The sequence below is a fragment of the Oncorhynchus mykiss genome, chromosome 30 (genome assembly GCF_013265735.2).
Source record: "Oncorhynchus mykiss isolate Arlee chromosome 30, USDA_OmykA_1.1, whole genome shotgun sequence".
Taxonomy (NCBI): domain Eukaryota; kingdom Metazoa; phylum Chordata; class Actinopteri; order Salmoniformes; family Salmonidae; genus Oncorhynchus; species Oncorhynchus mykiss.
Window position 1 is genome coordinate 8,598,982 of NC_050570.1, and position 19,804 is coordinate 8,618,785.

At 41.5% G+C, this 19,804-nt stretch overlaps 1 protein-coding gene across 1 annotated transcript; it reads left to right on the forward strand.

The window, feature by feature from the left end:
* Nucleotides 1-12,883: 12,883 nt before the first annotated feature.
* LOC118945767 lies at nucleotides 12,884-19,434 on the forward strand. Its single transcript, XM_036968572.1, has 3 exons — nucleotides 12,884-13,404; nucleotides 13,600-14,223; nucleotides 19,429-19,434. The coding sequence occupies exons 1-3, from the start codon at nucleotides 13,027-13,029 to the stop codon at nucleotides 19,432-19,434; spliced, it is 1,008 nt and encodes a 335-aa protein (XP_036824467.1). The 5' UTR covers nucleotides 12,884-13,026.
* The last annotated feature ends 370 nt before the right edge of the window (nucleotides 19,435-19,804 follow it).

The following is a 19,804-nucleotide window of genomic DNA, read 5'->3' on the forward strand; positions in this document are numbered from 1 at the left end:
TCTAATTTACAATGACGGCCTACACCGGCCAAATCCTAACGACGCTGGGCCAATGGTGCGCCGCCCTATGGGACTCCCAATCACGGCCGGTTGTGATACAGCCTGGATTCAAACCAGGGAGTCTGTAGTGTCTCTAGCATTGAGATGCAGTGTCTTAGACCGCTGAACCAGGGTGTCTGTAGTGCCTCTAGCACTGAGATGCACTGCCTTAGACCGCTGTGCCACTCGGGAGCCTCGAGCAGGAAGTGATGGGGGAGGGGGGAATAAATATAGCCCCTCTAGGGAGTTAGATATCCCTCAGAGATCAGACTCACCCTGGAAAATACAACACAACAAAATCAATGTTGGACATTTAACTCTGAAAGGGTCAAATGTACACTATTTTCAGTGACCATATGAGTCCCAATGTACTGGTGTTTAAAATAACACTTTTGAAAGTGTTAAAGATTGAACTGTTTTTCTTTGTATTGTCTTTTACCAGATCTAATGTGTTAACATTCATTTCATGAATAACATACCTTAATTTCACATTTCCACAAACTTCAAAGTGTTTCCTTTCAAACAGTATCAATAATATGCATATCCTTGCTTCAGGTCCTGAACTACAGGCAGTTAGATTTGGGTATGTCATTTTAGGCGAAAATTTAAAACAATTTATTTAGAGTTACCTGGACTCACTCTGCTTAGTGCTGATGCTGTTACACTTTCTCATTGTACGAAATGAATACACGGAGTGTTACAGTAAATCATTTTGGGGTGTTGTTTTAACACTGTATGTTGTAAAGCCTAATTTGCATATTTCCCAAGGTGCCTTTTCTTTTCGAGTGAAGTGTAGAGTTACCACCCATGACTGTGTTTGTAGAGAGTACCACACATGACATATTGAACTATTTTGTAGGTACCACCCATGACTATATTTGTAGGTACCACCCATGACTGTATTTGTAGGTACCACCCATGACTATATTTGTAGGTACCACCCATGACTATATTTGTAGGTACCACCATGACTATATTTGTAGGTACCACCCATGACTATATTTGTAGGTACCACCCATGACTATATTTGTAGGTACCACCCATGACTATATTTGTAGGTACCACCCATGACTATATTTGTAGGTACCACCCATGATTATATTTGTAGGTACCACCCATGACTATATTTGTAGGTACCACCCATGACTGTATTTGTAGGTACCACCCATGACTGTATTTGTAGGTACCACCCATGATTATATTTGTAGGTACCACCCATGACTGTATTTGTAGGTACCACCCATGATTATATTTGTAGGTACCACCATGACTATATTTGTAGGTACCACCCATGACTGTATTTGTAGGTACCACCCATGACTATATTTGTAGGTACCACCCATGACTGTATTTGTAGGTACCACCCATGACTATATTTGTAGGTACCACCCATGACTGTATTTGTAGGTACCACCCATGACTATATTTGTAGGTACCACCCATGACTATATTTGTAGGTACCACCCATGACTGTATATGTAGGTACCACCCATGACTATATTTGTAGGTACCACCATGACTATATTTGTAGGTACCACCCATGATTATATTTGTAGGTACCACCCATGACTATATTTGTAGGTACCACCCATGACTGTATTTGTAGGTACCACCCATGATTGTATTTGTAGGTACCACCCATGATTGTATTTGTAGGTACCACCCATGACTGTATTTGTAGGTACCACCCATGATTATATTTGTAGGTACCACCATGACGGTGTTTGTAGGTACCACCCATGACTGTATTTGTAGGTACCACCCATGACTGTATTTGTAGGTACCACCCATGACTGTATTTGTAGGTACCACCCATGACTGTATTTGTAGGTACCACCCATGACGGTGTTTGTAGGTACCACCCATGACTGTATTTGTAGGTACCACCCATGACGGTGTTTGTAGGTACCACCCATGACTGTATTTGTAGGTACCACCCATGACTATATTTGTAGGTACCACCCATGACTGTATTTGTAGGTACCACCCATGACTATATTTGTAGGTACCACCCATGATTATATTTGTAGGTACCACCCATGACTATATTTGTAGGTACCACCCATGACTGTATTTGTAGGTACCACCCATGACTGTATTTGTAGGTACCACCCATGATTGTATTTGTAGGTACCACCCATGACTGTATTTGTAGGTACCACCCATGATTATATTTGTAGGTACCACCATGACTATATTTGTAGGTACCACCCATGACTGTATTTGTAGGTACCACCCATGACTATATTTGTAGGTACCACCCATGACTGTATTTGTAGGTACCACCCATGACTATATTTGTAGGTACCACCCATGACTATATTTGTAGGTACCACCCATGACTGTATTTGTAGGTACCACCCATGACTGTATTTGTAGGTACCACCCATGACTATATTTGTAGGTACCACCATGACTATATTTGTAGGTACCACCCATGATTATATTTGTAGGTACCACCCATGACTATATTTGTAGGTACCACCCATGACTGTATTTGTAGGTACCACCCATGATTGTATTTGTAGGTACCACCCATGATTGTATTTGTAGGTACCACCCATGACTGTATTTGTAGGTACCACCCATGATTATATTTGTAGGTACCACCATGACGGTGTTTGTAGGTACCACCCATGACTGTATTTGTAGGTACCACCCATGACTGTATTTGTAGGTACCACCCATGACTGTATTTGTAGGTACCACCCATGACTGTATTTGTAGGTACCACCCATGACGGTGTTTGTAGGTACCACCCATGACTGTATTTGTAGGTACCACCCATGACGGTGTTTGTAGGTACCACCCATGACTATATTTGTAGGTACCACCCATGACTGTATTTGTAGGTACCACCCATGATTATATTTGTAGGTACCACCATGACTATATTTGTAGGTACCACCCATGACTATATTTGTAGGTACCACCCATGATTATATTTGTAGGTACCACCCATGATTATATTTGTAGGTACCACCCATGACTATATTTGTAGGTACCACCCATGACTGTATTTGTAGGTACCACCCATGACTATATTTGTAGGTACCACCCATGACTATATTTGTAGGTACCACCCATGACTGTATTTGTAGGTACCACCCATGACTGTATTTGTAGGTACCACCCATGACTATATTTGTAGGTACCACCATGACTATATTTGTAGGTACCACCCATGACTGTATGTGTTAGTGACAGAGACATGGTTATTGAATGATTTCCTTTTAAAGGCTTGTGGCTTTTGCCAAGTGAGAACCTAGGCAAATGCCATCATTACAATTAAACAATACATACAGTATATCCTAAGGCATTCCTTTGATGGCCTAGGTTTACCCTAACACAGTGGTGTTAGGAAACTCCTGGTTTACAGGCCACATCAGGCCTGCAAGTCACTTTATACTGGCTTGCAAAATTATGTGTGATTCCTATTGGAATCCAGTTAGGAGTTAGGATATCCAACAGTTTGAATTTTCATTCATCTGCAACCTGCATTCAGAATGACTGTCGGGGTTAGGTCAATTGATAAGTAGACTACCTCAAAACCATTTAAACTTGAACAGCAACTAACTGACTGATTGGATTAGTTTAGAAAAAATGATGTTATTTATCTTTGTGTAGCATAAGATTAATCAGTCAATCAATGTACATGCAAAAACAAATCAACCTGCAATATAGCATGCTGGGAAATATGGTAATAAGGGATATGGTTTTGATGGGACTGTTTTGCTCTCCAAAGTGTAAAACCATAACTCTGGTTATTAACACCAAAACTGGGGGTTATTTTACATCACTGAGTGTTAATTTCACTGTTACAGAGTGAATCTAATTCCTGAATCAACAGTAGAAATGTTACACTGGAAAATCAACGCTAGCCAATTTACTGCGCATGATCAACAAGATTATTTATAGATAAAGGCTTCTGGCCGGGAAGACATTCCCACGCTGGGTCAACAACCTTCAGATAACGTTCTAATAACATACTCAGATGCACATTCTAGAAGCCAATTTATTCTTGATCTGTCATCTGCGGCCAGAAATTCGCTTTTAGCCTCTGATCCTCTTAAAAGACTGTGACTCATTGGTAAAATAGGAAAACATAAATCTAACATAAATCTGTTCATCGTATATGCATAGTCACTTTAACCATATCTACATGTACATACAACCTCAATCAGCCCGACTAACCAGTGTCTGTATGTAGCCTCACTACTGTATATCACCTCGCTACTGTATATAGCCTCACTACTGTATATAGCCTCGCTACTGTACATAGCCTCACTACTGTTATAGACTCGCTACTGTATATAGCCTCACTACTTTTATAGCCTTGCTACTGTATATAGCCTCGCTACTGTATATAGCCTCGTTACTGTATATAGCCTCACTACTGTATATAGCCTCACTACTGTTATAGCCTCGCTACTGTATATAGCCTCGCTACTGTATATAGCCTCGTTACTGTATATAGCCTCACTACTGTATATAGCCTCTCTATTGTTATAGCCTCACTACTGTATATAGCCTCACTACTGTTATAGACTCGCTACTGTATATAGCCTCACTACTGTATATAGCCTCGCTACTGTTATAGCCTCGCTACTGTTATAGCCTCGCTACTGTTATAGACTCGCTACTGTATATAGCCTCACTACTGTTATAGACTCGCTACTGTATATAGCCTCACTACTGTTATAGCCTCGCTACAGTTATAGCCTCGCTACTGTTATAGCCTCGCTACTGTTATAGCCTCGCTACTGTTATAGACTCGCTACTGTATATAGCCTCACTACTGTTATAGACTCGCTACTGTATATAGCCTCACTACTGTTATAGCCTCGCTACAGTTATAGCCTCGCTACTGTTATAGCCTCACTACTGTATATAGCCTCGCTACTGTTATAGACTCGCTACTGTATATAGCCTCACTACTGTTATAGCCTCGCTACAGTTATAGCCTCGCTACTGTTATAGCCTCACTACTGTATATAGCCTCGCTACTGTTATAGCCTCGCTACTGTATATAGCCTCACTACTGTATGTAGCCTCTCTACTGTTATAGCCTCACTACTGTATATAGCCTCACTACTGTTATAGCCTCGCTACTGTTATAGCCTCGCTACTGTTATAGCCTCTCTACTGTATATAGCCTCACTACTGTTATAGCCTCGCTACTGTTATAGCCTCTCTACTGTTATAGCCTCACTACTGTATATAGCCTCACTACTGTTATAGCCTCGCTACTGTTATAGCCTCGCTACTGTTATAGCCTCGTTACTGTATATAGCCTCACTACTGTATGTAGCCTCTCTACTGTTATAGCCTCACTACTGTATATAGCCTCGCTACTGTTATAGCCTCGCTACTGTTATAGCCTCTCTACTGTATATAGCCTCACTACTGTATATAGCCTCACTACTGTATATAGCCTCACTACTGTTATAGCCTCGCTACTGTTATAGCCTCGCTACTGTATATAGCCTCGCTACTGTTATAGCCTCGCTACTGTTATAGACTCGCTACTGTATATAGCCTCACTACTGTATATAGCCTCGCTACTGTATATAGCCTCGCTACTGTTATAGACTCGCTACTGTATGTAGCCTCACTACTGTTATAGCCTTGCTACTGTATATAGACTCGCTACTGTTATAGACTCGCTACTGTATATAGACTCGCTACTGTATATAGCCTCACTACTGTATATAGCCTCGCTACTGTTATAGCCTCGCTACTGTTATAGCCTCGCTACTGTTATAGACTCGCTACTGTATATAGCCTCACTACTGTTATAGACTCGCTACTGTATATAGCCTCACTACTGTTATAGCCTCGCTACTGTATATAGCCTCGCTACTGTATATAGCCTCGTTACTGTATATAGCCTCGCTACTGTATATAGCCTCTCTACTGTTATAGCCTCACTACTGTATATGGCCTCACTACTGTTATAGACTCGCTACTGTATATAGCCTCACTACTGTTATAGTCTCGCTACTGTTATAGCCTCTCTACTGTTATAGCCTCACTACTGTATATAGCCTCTCTACTGTATATAGCCTCGCTACTGTATATAGCCTCGCTACTGTATATAGCCTCGTTACTGTATATAGCCTCGCTACTGTATATAGCCTCTCTACTGTTATAGCCTCACTACTGTATATGGCCTCACTACTGTTATAGACTCGCTACTGTATATAGCCTCACTACTGTTATAGCCTCGCTACTGTTATAGCCTCGTTACTGTATATAGCCTCACTACTGTTATAGACTCGCTACTGTATATAGCCTCACTACTGTTATAGCCTCGCTACTGTATATAGCCTCGCTACTGTATATAGCCTCGTTACTGTATATAGCCTCGCTACTGTATATAGCCTCTCTACTGTTATAGCCTCACTACTGTATATGGCCTCACTACTGTTATAGACTCGCTACTGTATATAGCCTCACTACTGTTATAGTCTCGCTACTGTTATAGCCTCTCTACTGTTATAGCCTCACTACTGTATATAGCCTCTCTACTGTATATAGCCTCGCTACTGTATATAGCCTCGCTACTGTATATAGCCTCGTTACTGTATATAGCCTCGCTACTGTATATAGCCTCTCTACTGTTATAGCCTCACTACTGTATATGGCCTCACTACTGTTATAGACTCGCTACTGTATATAGCCTCACTACTGTTATAGCCTCGCTACTGTTATAGCCTCGTTACTGTATATAGCCTCACTACTGTATGTAGCCTCTCTACTGTTATAGCCTCACTACTGTATATAGCCTCACTACTGTTATAGCCTCGCTACTGTTATAGCCTCGCTACTGTTATAGCCTCGCTACTGTTATAGCCTCTCTACTGTATATAGCCTCACTACTGTATATAGCCTCTCTACTGTTATAGCCTCACTACTGTATATGGCCTCACTACTGTTATAGACTCGCTACTGTATATAGCCTCACTACTGTTATAGCCTCGCTACTGTTATAGCCTCTCTACTGTTATAGCCTCACTACTGTATATAGCCTCTCTACTGTTATAGCCTCACTACTGTATATAGCCTCACTACTGTAATAGCCTCGCTACTGTTATAGCCTCGCTACTGTTATAGCCTCTCTACTGTATATAGCCTCACTACTGTTATAGCCTCGCTACTGTTATAGCCTCGCTACTGTTATAGCCTCGTTACTGTATATAGCCTCACTACTGTATGTAGCCTCTCTACTGTTATAGCCTCACTACTGTATATAGCCTCACTACTGTTATAGCCTCGCTACTGTTATAGCCTCGCTACTGTTATAGCTCTCTACTGTATATAGCCTCACTACTGTATATAGCCTCACTACTGTTATAGCCTCGCTACTGTTATAGCCTCGCTACTGTATATAGCCTCGCTACTGTTATAGCCTCGCTACTGTTATAGACTCGCTACTGTATATAGCCTCACTACTGTATATAGCCTCGCTACTGTATATAGCCTCGCTACTGTTATAGACTCGCTACTGTATGTAGCCTCACTACTGTTATAGCCTTGCTACTGTATATAGACTCGCTACTGTTATAGACTCGCTACTGTATATAGCCTCGCTACTGTATATAGCCTCGCTACTGTATATAGCCTCGCTACTGTATATAGCCTCGCTACTGTTATAGACTCGCTACTGTATGTAGCCTCACTACTGTTATAGCCTCGCTACTGTATATAGCCTTGCTACTGTTATAGCCTCACTACTGTTACAGCCTCGCTATTGTTATAGCCTCGCTACTGTATATAGTCTCTCTACTGTATATAGCCTCACTACTGTATATAGCCTCGCTACTGTTATAGCCTCGCTACTGTATATAGCCTCACTACTGTATATAGCCTCTCTACTGTTATAGCCTCACTACTGTTATAGCCTCACTACTGTATATAGCCTCACTACTGTATATAGCCTCGCTACTGTTATGGCCTCGCTACTGTATATAGCCTCTCTACTGTTATAGCCTCACTACTGTTATAGCCTCACTACTGTTACAGCCTCGCTATTGTTATAGCCTCGCTACTGTACATAGCCTCACTACTGTTATAGCCTCACTACTGTTATAGCCTCACTACTGTATATAGCCTCACTACTGTATATAGCCTCGCTACTGTTATAGCCTCGCTACTGTATATAGCCTCACTACTGTATATAGCCTCTCTACTGTTATAGCCTCATTACTGTATATAGCCTCACTACTGTATGTAGCCTCTCTACTGTTATAGCCTCACTACTGTATATAGCCTCACTACTGTTATAGCCTCGCTACTGTTATAGCCTCGCTACTGTTATAGCCTCTCTACTGTATATAGCCTCACTACTGTTATAGCCTCGCTACTGTTATAGCCTCTCTACTGTTATAGCCTCACTACTGTATATAGCCTCACTACTGTTATAGCCTCGCTACTGTTATAGCCTCGCTACTGTTATAGCCTCGTTACTGTATACAGCCTCACTACTGTATGTAGCCTCTCTACTGTTATAGCCTCACTACTGTATATAGCCTCACTACTGTTATAGCCTCGCTACTGTTATAGCCTCGCTACTGTTATAGCCTCTCTACTGTATATAGCCTCACTACTGTATATAGCCTCACTACTGTTATAGCCTCGCTACTGTTATAGCCTCGCTACTGTATATAGCCTCGCTACTGTTATAGCCTCACTACTGTTATAGACTCGCTACTGTATATAGCCTCACTACTGTATATAGCCTTGCTACTGTATATAGCCTCGCTACTGTTATAGACTCGCTACTGTATGTAGCCTCACTACTGTTATAGCCTTGCTACTGTATATAGACTCGCTACTGTTATAGAATCGCTACTGTATATAGACTCGCTACTGTATATAGCCTCACTACTGTATATAGCCTCGCTACTGTTATAGCCTCGCTACTGTTATAGCCTCGCTACTGTTATAGACTCGCTACTGTATATAGCCTCACTACTGTTATAGACTTGCTACTGTATATAGCCTCACTACTGTTATAGCCTCGCTACTGTATATAGCCTCGCTACTGTATATAGCCTCTCTACTGTTATAGCCTCACTACTGTATATAGCCTCACTACTGTTATAGACTCGCTACTGTATATAGCCTCTCTACTGTTATAGCCTCACTACTGTATATAGCCTCACTACTGTTATAGCCTCGCTACTGTTATAGCCTCGCTACTGTTATAGCCTCTCTACTGTATATAGCCACACTACTGTTATAGCCTCGCTACTGTTATAGCCTCTCTACTGTTATAGCCTCTCTACTGTTATAGCCTCACTACTGTATATAGCCTCACTACTGTTATAGCCTCGCTACTGTTATAGCCTCGCTACTGTTATAGCCTCGTTACTGTATATAGCCTCACTACTGTATGTAGCCTCTCTACTGTTATAGCCTCACTACTGCATATAGCCTCACTACTGTTATAGCCTCGCTACTGTTATAGCCTCGCTACTGTTATAGCCTCTCTACTGTATATAGCCTCACTACTGTATATAGCCTCACTACTGTTATAGCCTCGCTACTGTTATAGCCTCGCTACTGTTTATAGCCTCGCTACTGTTATAGCCTCGCTACTGTTATAGACTCGCTACTGTTATAGACTCGCTACTGTATATAGCCTCACTACTGTATATAGCCTCGCTACTGTATATAGCCTCGCTACTGTTATAGACTCGCTACTGTATGTAGCCTCACTACTGTTATAGCCTTGCTACTGTATATAGACTCGCTACTGTTATAGACTCGCTACTGTATATAGCCTCGCTACTGTATATAGCCTCGCTACTGTATATAGCCTCGCTACTGTATATAGCCTCGCTACTGTTATAGACTCGCTACTGTATATAGCCTTGCTACTGTTATAGCCTGTATAACCCTGTTAAGGTCAACCCTGTTACGGGCAACCCTGTTACTTTATTTGGCACTGACTATAGTATACTATTGTATCAACCAGTGAGTGCCCAGTGGTTTGTTCCCCAACCATCAACATGTTATTTTATAGATTAGAAAAATAAATCGGTAGAAAACGCTCTGCCTGGCCAAGTGGTAGACTGCTGCTTACACCTTCCATCCAATTTATATTGCATTAAGAAAAGGGCCCTGGGATTTGGGATTGGTCCAGAGAGAGGTTCATACATTCTACTGGGAGTGTTAGGAAATGGTGGAGAGGAGGAGGGGGAGTGGTGAAGGAGAGGAGGAGAGGAGGAGGCGGAGGAGAGGGAGAGGAGGCGGAGGAGAGGAGCAGTCCCATAAAGGTTGTAAAGGATTGTGGAGCCATATGGCCCATGAGTAGGGAAGCCGTCTGTCTGAGAAACTGAGCATATCGGTCACCTTGTTCTCAGACAGCAGGCCTCTCAGTAAAACACAGTGGCAGCCAAGTGTTGCAGCCAAGAAGACGAGAGCATGCATACAGCACACACACAAACACACACACACACATGACCAAGTTTCCATCAACCCATGAGTGCATATTGTAATGTTTTGTTTAGTATGATTTAGAGGGGTTTGGTTAAATGCGGAAGACACATTTCCTTATTTTCTGAGTGCAGATAATACCCTGTCTCCTATGTCATACACCAGAGATCCCTTAGGAGTGGATTACACTTAAGTATGGATTAAAAAAAATGTTCAATGGAGTTCACTTTTTAGTCCTGGCTAGGCTTCATCTGTGTCCGGGAAACTGCCCCTTCAGCTTTAAACTATAATCTCCTAACTCAACTGAATCTCACTCTTTTCCCTAGCCTAGCACTTTTGTCCATTGATTTTTGCTGATTTTAAAAAACCTATAACCAATGTGGCGGGAGCTCCAGGCCCATTGGAAACCTAAATTGAGCCATCGTCATACTGATCAGGGTAGGAAGGGACACGTTTCATATCGTCATACTGATCAGGGTAGGAAGGGACACGTTTCATATCGTCATACTGATCAGGGTAGTTTCATATCGTCATACTGATCAGGGTAGGAAGGGACACGTTTCATATCGTCATACTGATCAGGGTAGGAAGGGACACGTTTCATATCGTCATACTGATCAGGGTAGGAAGGGACACGTTTCTTTTCGTCATACTGATCAGGGTAGTTTCATATCGTCATACTGATCAGGGTAGGAAGGGACACGTTTCATATCGTCATACTGATCAGGGTAGGAAGGGACACGTTTCATATCGTCATACTGATCCGGGTAGGAAGGGACACGTTTCATGTTCAGTAGGCACAAAACAGGAAACAAAGTGGAATTACGAGTTACAGGCTACTATCAGCAGGTCTACTAGTCTAATTAGGGAAGGCTTGTTTTTCCCCATTTTTTTTTCCTTTTGCGAAATGTTTTTCTACAGTGTGCCATAATGAACACGACCCCGGAATACCTCTCATCGGTGCGCTAAACAGCGTTTGCTCAAGCACAAACAGAACCACCAAGAGCGAGTTACATAACAAATACTTCTGTTACTTCATTTACCATACTGAGATGAGCCAATGAGTCGCTCAGTTGGCAATGCCACTTTTAGCTTAATCCCATTTTGACGCAAGGTTTCGAGGACCCTATTTTAGTAGGAAACATGAGCCGAATCAAGCGAGCTGTTTATAATGAAAAGGTAGGCCTTGGTTCTGGGTTCTGAGATTACCTTGTGAGGGGCATTTCTGTCAGCTACTGACTGCACAATACACTCCACACTGCTGTAAAAGCGTTAACAGTATAGTCACTGGGCTGAGTTCAGAGGCTCCCGTGGCTATTGGCTAACCAAGGCTAACGGGCTTCAGCAGAAACCGAGGAGGGGCAACACTGGTCTGATGTAACAAAAACAGGACCACAAGGACCCGAGGCTAATGTGAGAATTCTCAGCACGAAGCTATTGAACACATGCCAAATATCTTTCCAGACCAAGAGAAAACGTCAACAATAATAAGATGTGGCTCAAAAAAGCCTGGGAGATGAGTGTTCATATTTAAGTGTTCATATTTAAGTGTTCAGAGATGAGAAATTAGATGTCTTGTTCGTCTTTGGTCTTGTTTTCAGGTGTTGGCCGTTCAGGTCAGTTTCGTGACCATTCGGAAGCATGACAGACTGGTTCCACTCCCAGATGTGTTTGTGTTGTATAGTCATCTCCTATGATGACTATCGTTGTGACATCGACCATAGAAGGTGAGCTACACAAACAGATATGGGTCCAGGCTAAGAACATGAGGACTTTCAGTGTAAATGTTGCACCTGTATTAGTGTTTTTACAGTAAGAATACGTATTGTACACGAGCGCTTCACTTTCAAACTCGGTGCAGAGGCATTTCTCAGTCCGTTTGGACACAGAGTTCTACCTTCAACCAAATAGTCCCACCACAGTGTGGGATGGCCAGAGTTACCTTCACAAATGCGCGCACACACACACCCCTAGTCAACAGAGGGGCTAAAACCTGTTACACAATATCACTGTGCTCGCTAGACAGACAGACAGACAGACAGACAGACAGACAGACAGACAGACAGACAGACAGACAGACAGACAGACAGACAGACAGACAGACAGACAGACACAGACACACACACACACACACACACACACACACCAATTATTCTTCATGGGATGTTAATTGCAAAGTGAAGTTGCCAAGGTAGCCCCCACTGATCCCATCACACAGCGTGAGTCTCCATGCTTCCTGGGCATTTGTCCGACTGAAACGCACACAGAGCCCCAGTGCTACCTCTCCAACTCCCCCCCCCCCCCCCTTCATCTCCTTCTCTCTTCTCCCCTCCCTTTCTCTCCTCTCCCCTTCCTCTCCCCTTAAAGTCAGTCCCACAGAGGAATGCAGGGGAGAAGCACGGGGTAGTGGTTAGGGTGCCACTGCCAATTAAGTGTTTGGGAACAGGTTATTACTTTCATTAAACACATCAACAAATCACCAGAGGATAATAATTCACGGGCCTGGGTCAGAGGTCAGAGGCCGGCAGTCTACAATGGTACTGAATGGTATTGAAAAGGTCAGACTACTGTCAGACTGTCAGACTACTGGTACTGAATGGTATTGAAAAGGTAACTGTTAAACTACTGGTACTGAATGGTATTGGAAAGGTGACTGTCAGACTACTGGTACTGAATGGTATTGGAAAGGTAACTGTCAGACTACTGGTACTGAATGGTATTGAAAAGGTAACTGTCAGACTACTGGTACTGAGCGGTATTGAAAAGGTAACTGTCAGACTACTGGTACTGAACCGTATTGAAAAGGTAAATGTTAAACTACTGGTACTGAACCGTATTGAAAAGGTAACTGTCAGACTACTGGTACTGAATGGTATTGAAAAGGTAACTGTTAAACTACTGGTACTGAATGGTATTGGAAAGGTAACTGTCAGACTACTGGTACTGAATGGTATTGAAAAGGTAACTGTCAGACTACTGGTACTGAATGGTATTGAAAAGGTAACTGTCAGACTACTGGTACTGAGCGGTATTGAAAAGGTAACTGTCAGACTACTGGTACTGAACCGTATTGAAAAGGTAACTGTCAGACTACTGGTACTGAACCATATTGGAAAGGTAACTGTCAGACTACTGGTACTGAATGGTATTGAAAAGGTAACTGTCAGACTACTGGTACTGAATGGTATTGAAAAGGTAACTGTCAGACTACTGGTACTGAGCGGTATTGAAAAGGTAACTGTCAGACTACTGGTACTGAACCGTATTGAAAAGGTAACTGTCAGACTACTGGTACTGAATGGTATTGAAAAGGTAACTGTCAGACTACTGGTACTGAATGGTATTGAAAAGGTAACTGTTAAACTACTGGTACTGAATGATATTGAAAAGGTAACTGTCAGACTACTGGTACTGAATGGTATTGAAAAGGTAACTGTCAGACTACTGGTACTGAGCGGTATTGAAAAGGTAACTGTCAGACTACTGGTACTGAATGGTATTGAAAAGGTAACTGTCAGACTACTGGTACTGAGCCATATTGAAAAGGTAACTGTTAGACTACTGGTACTGAATGGTATTGGAAAGGTAACTGTCAGACTACTGGTACTGAATGGTATTGAAAAGGTGACTGTTAGACTACTGGTACTGAATGGTATTGAAAAGGTAACTGTCAGACTACTGGTACTGAACCATATTGGAAAGGTGACTGTTAGACTACTGGTACTGAACCGTATTGAAAAGGTAACTGTTAAACTACTGGTACTGAATGGTATTGAAAAGGTAACTGTCAGACTACTGGTACTGAACCATATTGAAAAGGTAACTGTTAGACTACTGGTACTGAATGGTATTGGAAAGGTAACTGTCAGACTACTGGTACTGAATGGTATTGAAAAGGTAACTGTCAGACTACTGGGCCGTCAATGGAGAGACTATGAGGAGTTGTATAGGTCTCTACCAAAGTGCTTCATCACGATTAGTTGTATCTTCCCAATGTCTCATCAGTCATCACAGTTTTGTTTACAGGTTGACTCAAGCCAGGGGTCTATCTCAGTAGGCTTAACTGGCATTAGTTGGCTCAAGCCAGGGGTCTATTTCCCATAGTCAACTGGCATCCTTTGTTTTTCTCAAAGAGAGAGGGGAAGCCCTCCAACCAGAGAGCAGGGTTGTGTTCATTAGGCAGAAAATTGAACTGAGCAACAGCAGAGGTACTAACTGAACCTGTCCGATAAGAAACACCGGTTTTCTATTTCTATATACAAACATATGTCCTAATAAACATGGCCCTGTGATGTATTCAGTAAGCACCAAACTAATCAAACTGACTAACAGGGAGGTAAGACCTGATGTTATCCAATAACAAACGCACATTTCTATGTTTCTGTTGCAAAAAAAAAAAATTTGTTAAAACACTGTGCCCTCATGAAGACGGCCCTGGTCCAGAAACTCTCCTGGCACTGTCACAAAGGGGAGCTTCCTGTTGCAATGAGACATCAGATGCTGGTAATAGATATCATACTAACACCCTATTAATAACTAGCGCTTGGAATAACCTGAGCTGCCCTTGTATGACTGGACTACGTGCTCTGACATGAGGATGTAGCCTACTAGCTATAGATTGAGTTAGTGTCTATATATAAAAATAAAAAAAACATATCGTAGCCAATCGTGCTTCAGGCTTACATTTCAACCACAGGCTTATGTCGTCAGGGTAACCAAGCCTTGTATAAAATGTAAAATGTATATCTTTAAAACAATGTCAGATCTTCAATGTTATATCCACCATCAGGAAAGGAAAAGAAAATAGGTTGTGCAGCACCTCCTACTGGAGAGTTGATCTATCTACAGCACCTCCTACTGGAGAGTTGATCTATCTACAGCACCTCCTACTGGAGAGTTGATCTATCTACAGCACCTCCTACTGGAGAGTTGATCTATCTACAGCACCTCCTACTGGAGAGTTGATCTATCTACAGCACCTCCTACTGGAGAGTTGATCTATCTACAGCACCTCCTACTGGAGAGTTGATCTATCTACAGCACCTCCTACTGGAGAGTTGATCTATCTACAGCACCTCCTACTGGAGAGTTGATCTATCTACAGCACCTCCTACTGGAGAGTTGATCTATCTACAGCACCTCCTACTGGAGAGTTGATCTATCTACAGCACCTCCTACTGGAGAGTTGATCTATCTACAGCACCTCCTACTGGAGAGTTGATCTATCTACAGCACCTCCTACTGGAGAGTTGATCTATCTACAGCATCTCATACTGGAGAGTTGATCTATCTACAGCACCTCCTACTGGAGAGTTGATCTATCTACAGCACCTCCTACTGGAGAGTTGATCTATCTACAGCACCTCCTACTGGAGAGTTGATCTGTCTACAGCACCTCCTACTGGAGAGTTGATCCGTCTACAGCACCTCCTACTGGAGAGTTGATCTATCTACAGCACCTCCTACTGGAGAGTTGATCTATCTACAGCATCTCCTACTGGAGAGTTGATCTATCTACAGCACCTCCTACTGGAGAGTTGATCTATCTACAGCACCTCCTACTGGAGAGTTGATCTATCTACAGCACCTCCTACTGGAGAGTTGATCTATCTACAGCACCTCCTACTGGAGAGTTGATCCGTCTACAGCACCTCCTACTGGAGAGTTGATCTATCTACAGCACCTCCTACTGGAGAGTTGATCTATCTACAGCACCTCCTACTGGAGAGTTGATCTATCTACAGCACCTCCTACTGGAGAGTTGATCTATCTACAGCACCTCCTACTGGAGAGTTGATCTATCTACAGCACCTCCTACTGGAGAGTTGATCTATCTACAGCACCTCCTACTGGAGAGTTGATCCGTCTACAGCACCTCCTACTGGAGAGTTGATCTATCTACAGCATCTCCTACTGGAGAGTTGATCTATCTACAGCACCTCCTACTGGAGAGTTGATCTATCTACAGCACCTCCTACTGGAGAGTTGATCTATCTACAGCACCTCCTACTGGAGAGTTGATCTATCTACAGCACCTCCTACTGGAGAGTTGATCTATCTACAGCACCTCCTACTGGAGAGTTGATCTATCTACAGCACCTCCTACTGGAGAGTTGATCTATCTACAGCACCTCCTACTGGAGAGTTGATCTATCTACAGCACCTCCTACTGGAGAGTTGATCTATCTACAGCTATTCATTTGGTCTCCTAACCAGGGTTTTAACCAAGCCCTGCCCTGCTTGGCTTTGATATGTGTCACTGACTGCTACCAACGGGCTAGAATGGCTACTGTGAGATCTCCACTTAAAAACTAAATAGATTCACAATCTAAGTCATTGCAAACGGTAGATTTAACAGAGCAAATGAAATTCAACTATAATTTCTAAGTCATATATCAATGCTACTATTTATGCCTATATGGCATTTGCAAAGTCATCAACAGCTATTGTTTAAATTCAACCCAGAATGTTTGTTTTTTTGACAATACAATAGTCCTAGGATTTCAAGCTCTGGTTGATATAAGATTTAATGATATTTAGTGATTAATGCAGTGTGTTTGGTTGTCAACACAACATTTAAATTGGATTTTTCTTCTGCTTGGATAGTTCCATCTGTGTCACTGACTTAGTCTGGCTTTAATTCCAGTTTGTCTCCAAATTAATAATTTATATGTTGGATTCACGTCTCCATCTCAACAACAAATCTAAGTTAAAGTATAGGACTAAATCAAATCAAACTTTATTTAAATAATTAACATTTAAATCATTTAAAGTGCATTTCATGTTTGATTTGATTTGATATAATACTATTCTTTAGCTTAGATTTGTTGTTGAGATGGAGACATATGAATTATTAATTTGGAGACAAACTGGAATTAAAGCCAGACTAAGTCAGTGGTACAGATGGAACTATCCAAGCAGAAGAAAAATCCCATTTAAATGTTGATATTTGGTTGCGTTGACAACCAAACACAATTCAATATCACCTTTTGAAATACAGTAAATAGCCTATTAACTTGATGACAAGTTAACAAATGATGGATTCACGTCTCCAACAAGTTAAAGAATGGGATGAAGCCAGTGGCTCAGACAGAACTCTCCGAGCACGAGATACGTCTCCTTTAAATGCTGATATTTGGTTCCGTTGACAACCAAACACAATTCAACGTTACTTTTTTCAGTGTTACGGTAAATAGCCCAAAGTTAATTCTATCTCACAAACTAATATAACATTCAACCTTCAAATGTGTAACACATCCATGGCTACATTCTGAGGATACTGTAACTATTTATTTTTTTATGTAAACATAGAGAGCGTGCACGTTAAAGATCGCAGGTCATAGGTCATCGCAGGTCTGTGGAGATCTTCACAATACCTGTAATAATCTGAGCAGAATCTCAAACGGCATTGATCACTTCCACCATGTACTTTTTATGTAATCTCAACAGTAATCCAGGTCATTTGGTTCTGCTATGAGATGAAGCACCGTGATAACACACAAACTGTTGTTAAAATAAATAAAATATCTGACATTGTATTCCAAGTGGAACTTTGCTGTGCTTTTAAATGGTTTAAAGCTCAGTGATAGACATTTGGGTGACAATTGAACAAAACAATTGGACATTGTTTTTCCTTTGGAATATGGCTGTGCTTTTAGATGGTTGAAAGGATAGTGATGACACATGGGAAATTCAACTCACTTTCGGCTGTCTTTTTGAGCGGGTGAATATACTGTAGGTTGTAATATCATTGATCAACATCTCAACTGAATATTACCCAAATTATCCACATCCCTAAGCTTTTTACCAAATCAGTAGTGGGGTGTCCCCTTTGTTATTGTAACAACTGCAGATTACCCATTTAAGTGTGTTGCAAAGATACATGTATTACTGAGATTTATTTAAATTCATTACATAAATTCAAACCCATGTTCATTATATGACATATTCATTTCTCTCTGCAAACATTCAGGTACATAGGGAAATAATGACTTCCGTATGTACATTTGCATGTCAACACAGACAAACCATAAGGACAACCAATCGAAGAAGAGACATTCTTCTAAGATTGGAGTAATGAGATTGGCTAATGTCGTTACGAAAGGAGAAGAAGTGCTCCATAGTTGTGATGGGGGCTGTGACTATCTCAGCACCAGGTCCAAGCTGTGACGTGTGTGAGGAGAACATTACAGACTTAAGGCTAATTTATTTCGACATAAAACTTCACAGGCACACCAACGGAACGTATACATAACGAGGGTGAGGGGGTGGGTGTGTTGGCTATATCCATGCAACCACTCTGGAGTTGAATAAAATGTCTCGACACACTCTTAGGTAAGTGCCTTGATGATGCCTTACAGCGGCCCAGAAAATAAGGCCATGAAAATACCTGATAGTTATATAAAGGCATTGAAAATAAAGTTGCAAATAGAAGGTAGAACCAACATGTTTAACTTCCTGATAGATGCTGATAATAAAAGTTAAATCGATCTCATTAAACTTTAGCACAAGTTTAACATGGTTCTCTAGAATACAATCATCTCTCTGTTGTGTTTATTTACCAACCATTCAAAACAACAACAACTTCATCCTTTGTTATTACAAAATAAATAAATAATAATAATAATTCCCAACAGGGCTATATTTGGTCAAATTGACCACTTTAGTTGTTCTTTCACATTTTATATTGCTGGGACGTTCTCCCCCAAAAGGTAACAAAACAAGGGGTTGTAATTGTAAACAGAATAGCTGATTAAGCAAAATAAAAGGCAACTAGGTAGGAAGCCAAAACACATTCTCCACCTTTTCCTTGTCCAAATAAATAATAAATGTGGATAAATTATTCAAAAATATTGTTTTACTTCATAAGGCCACACATAGGACTTGACCCCTGAGATTCCATTCCACAAAAACTCTTAAGTGTTAAACTAATCTGTTATGGGACAGATTTAAGGCTAAATGTATGGTATGATGCAATGAAACAATAACGTTGCTCTTCACATACTATGGGCACACTATGTAATTTCAACGTGGATAATTGGGTAATATTTGGTTGAGACGTTGATCAATGAGATTTCAACCTTTATTTATACACTCAAAAAAGTCAAGGCACTTACATAAGAGTGTGCCTTGGACTAACCACGTACACATCACAGACAAACTGAATTGGTCCACCCACACAGACAGCATTGTGAAGAAGGCGCAGCAGCGCCTCTTCAACCTCAGGAGGCTGAAGAAATTCGGCTTGTCACCAAAAGCACTCACAAACTTCTACAGATGCACAATCGAGAGCATCCTGTCGGGCTGTATCACCGCCTGGTAC

Coding starts and splice junctions, on each gene's coding strand:
- LOC118945767 (XM_036968572.1), top strand. CDS start 13,027: ATGGTATTGAAAAGGTCAGACTACTGTCAGACTGTCAGACTACTGGTA. Junction 13,405..13,599: donor TACTGAATGGTATTGGAAAG/GTAACTGTCAGA, acceptor CATATTGGAAAG/GTAACTGTCAGACTACTGGT.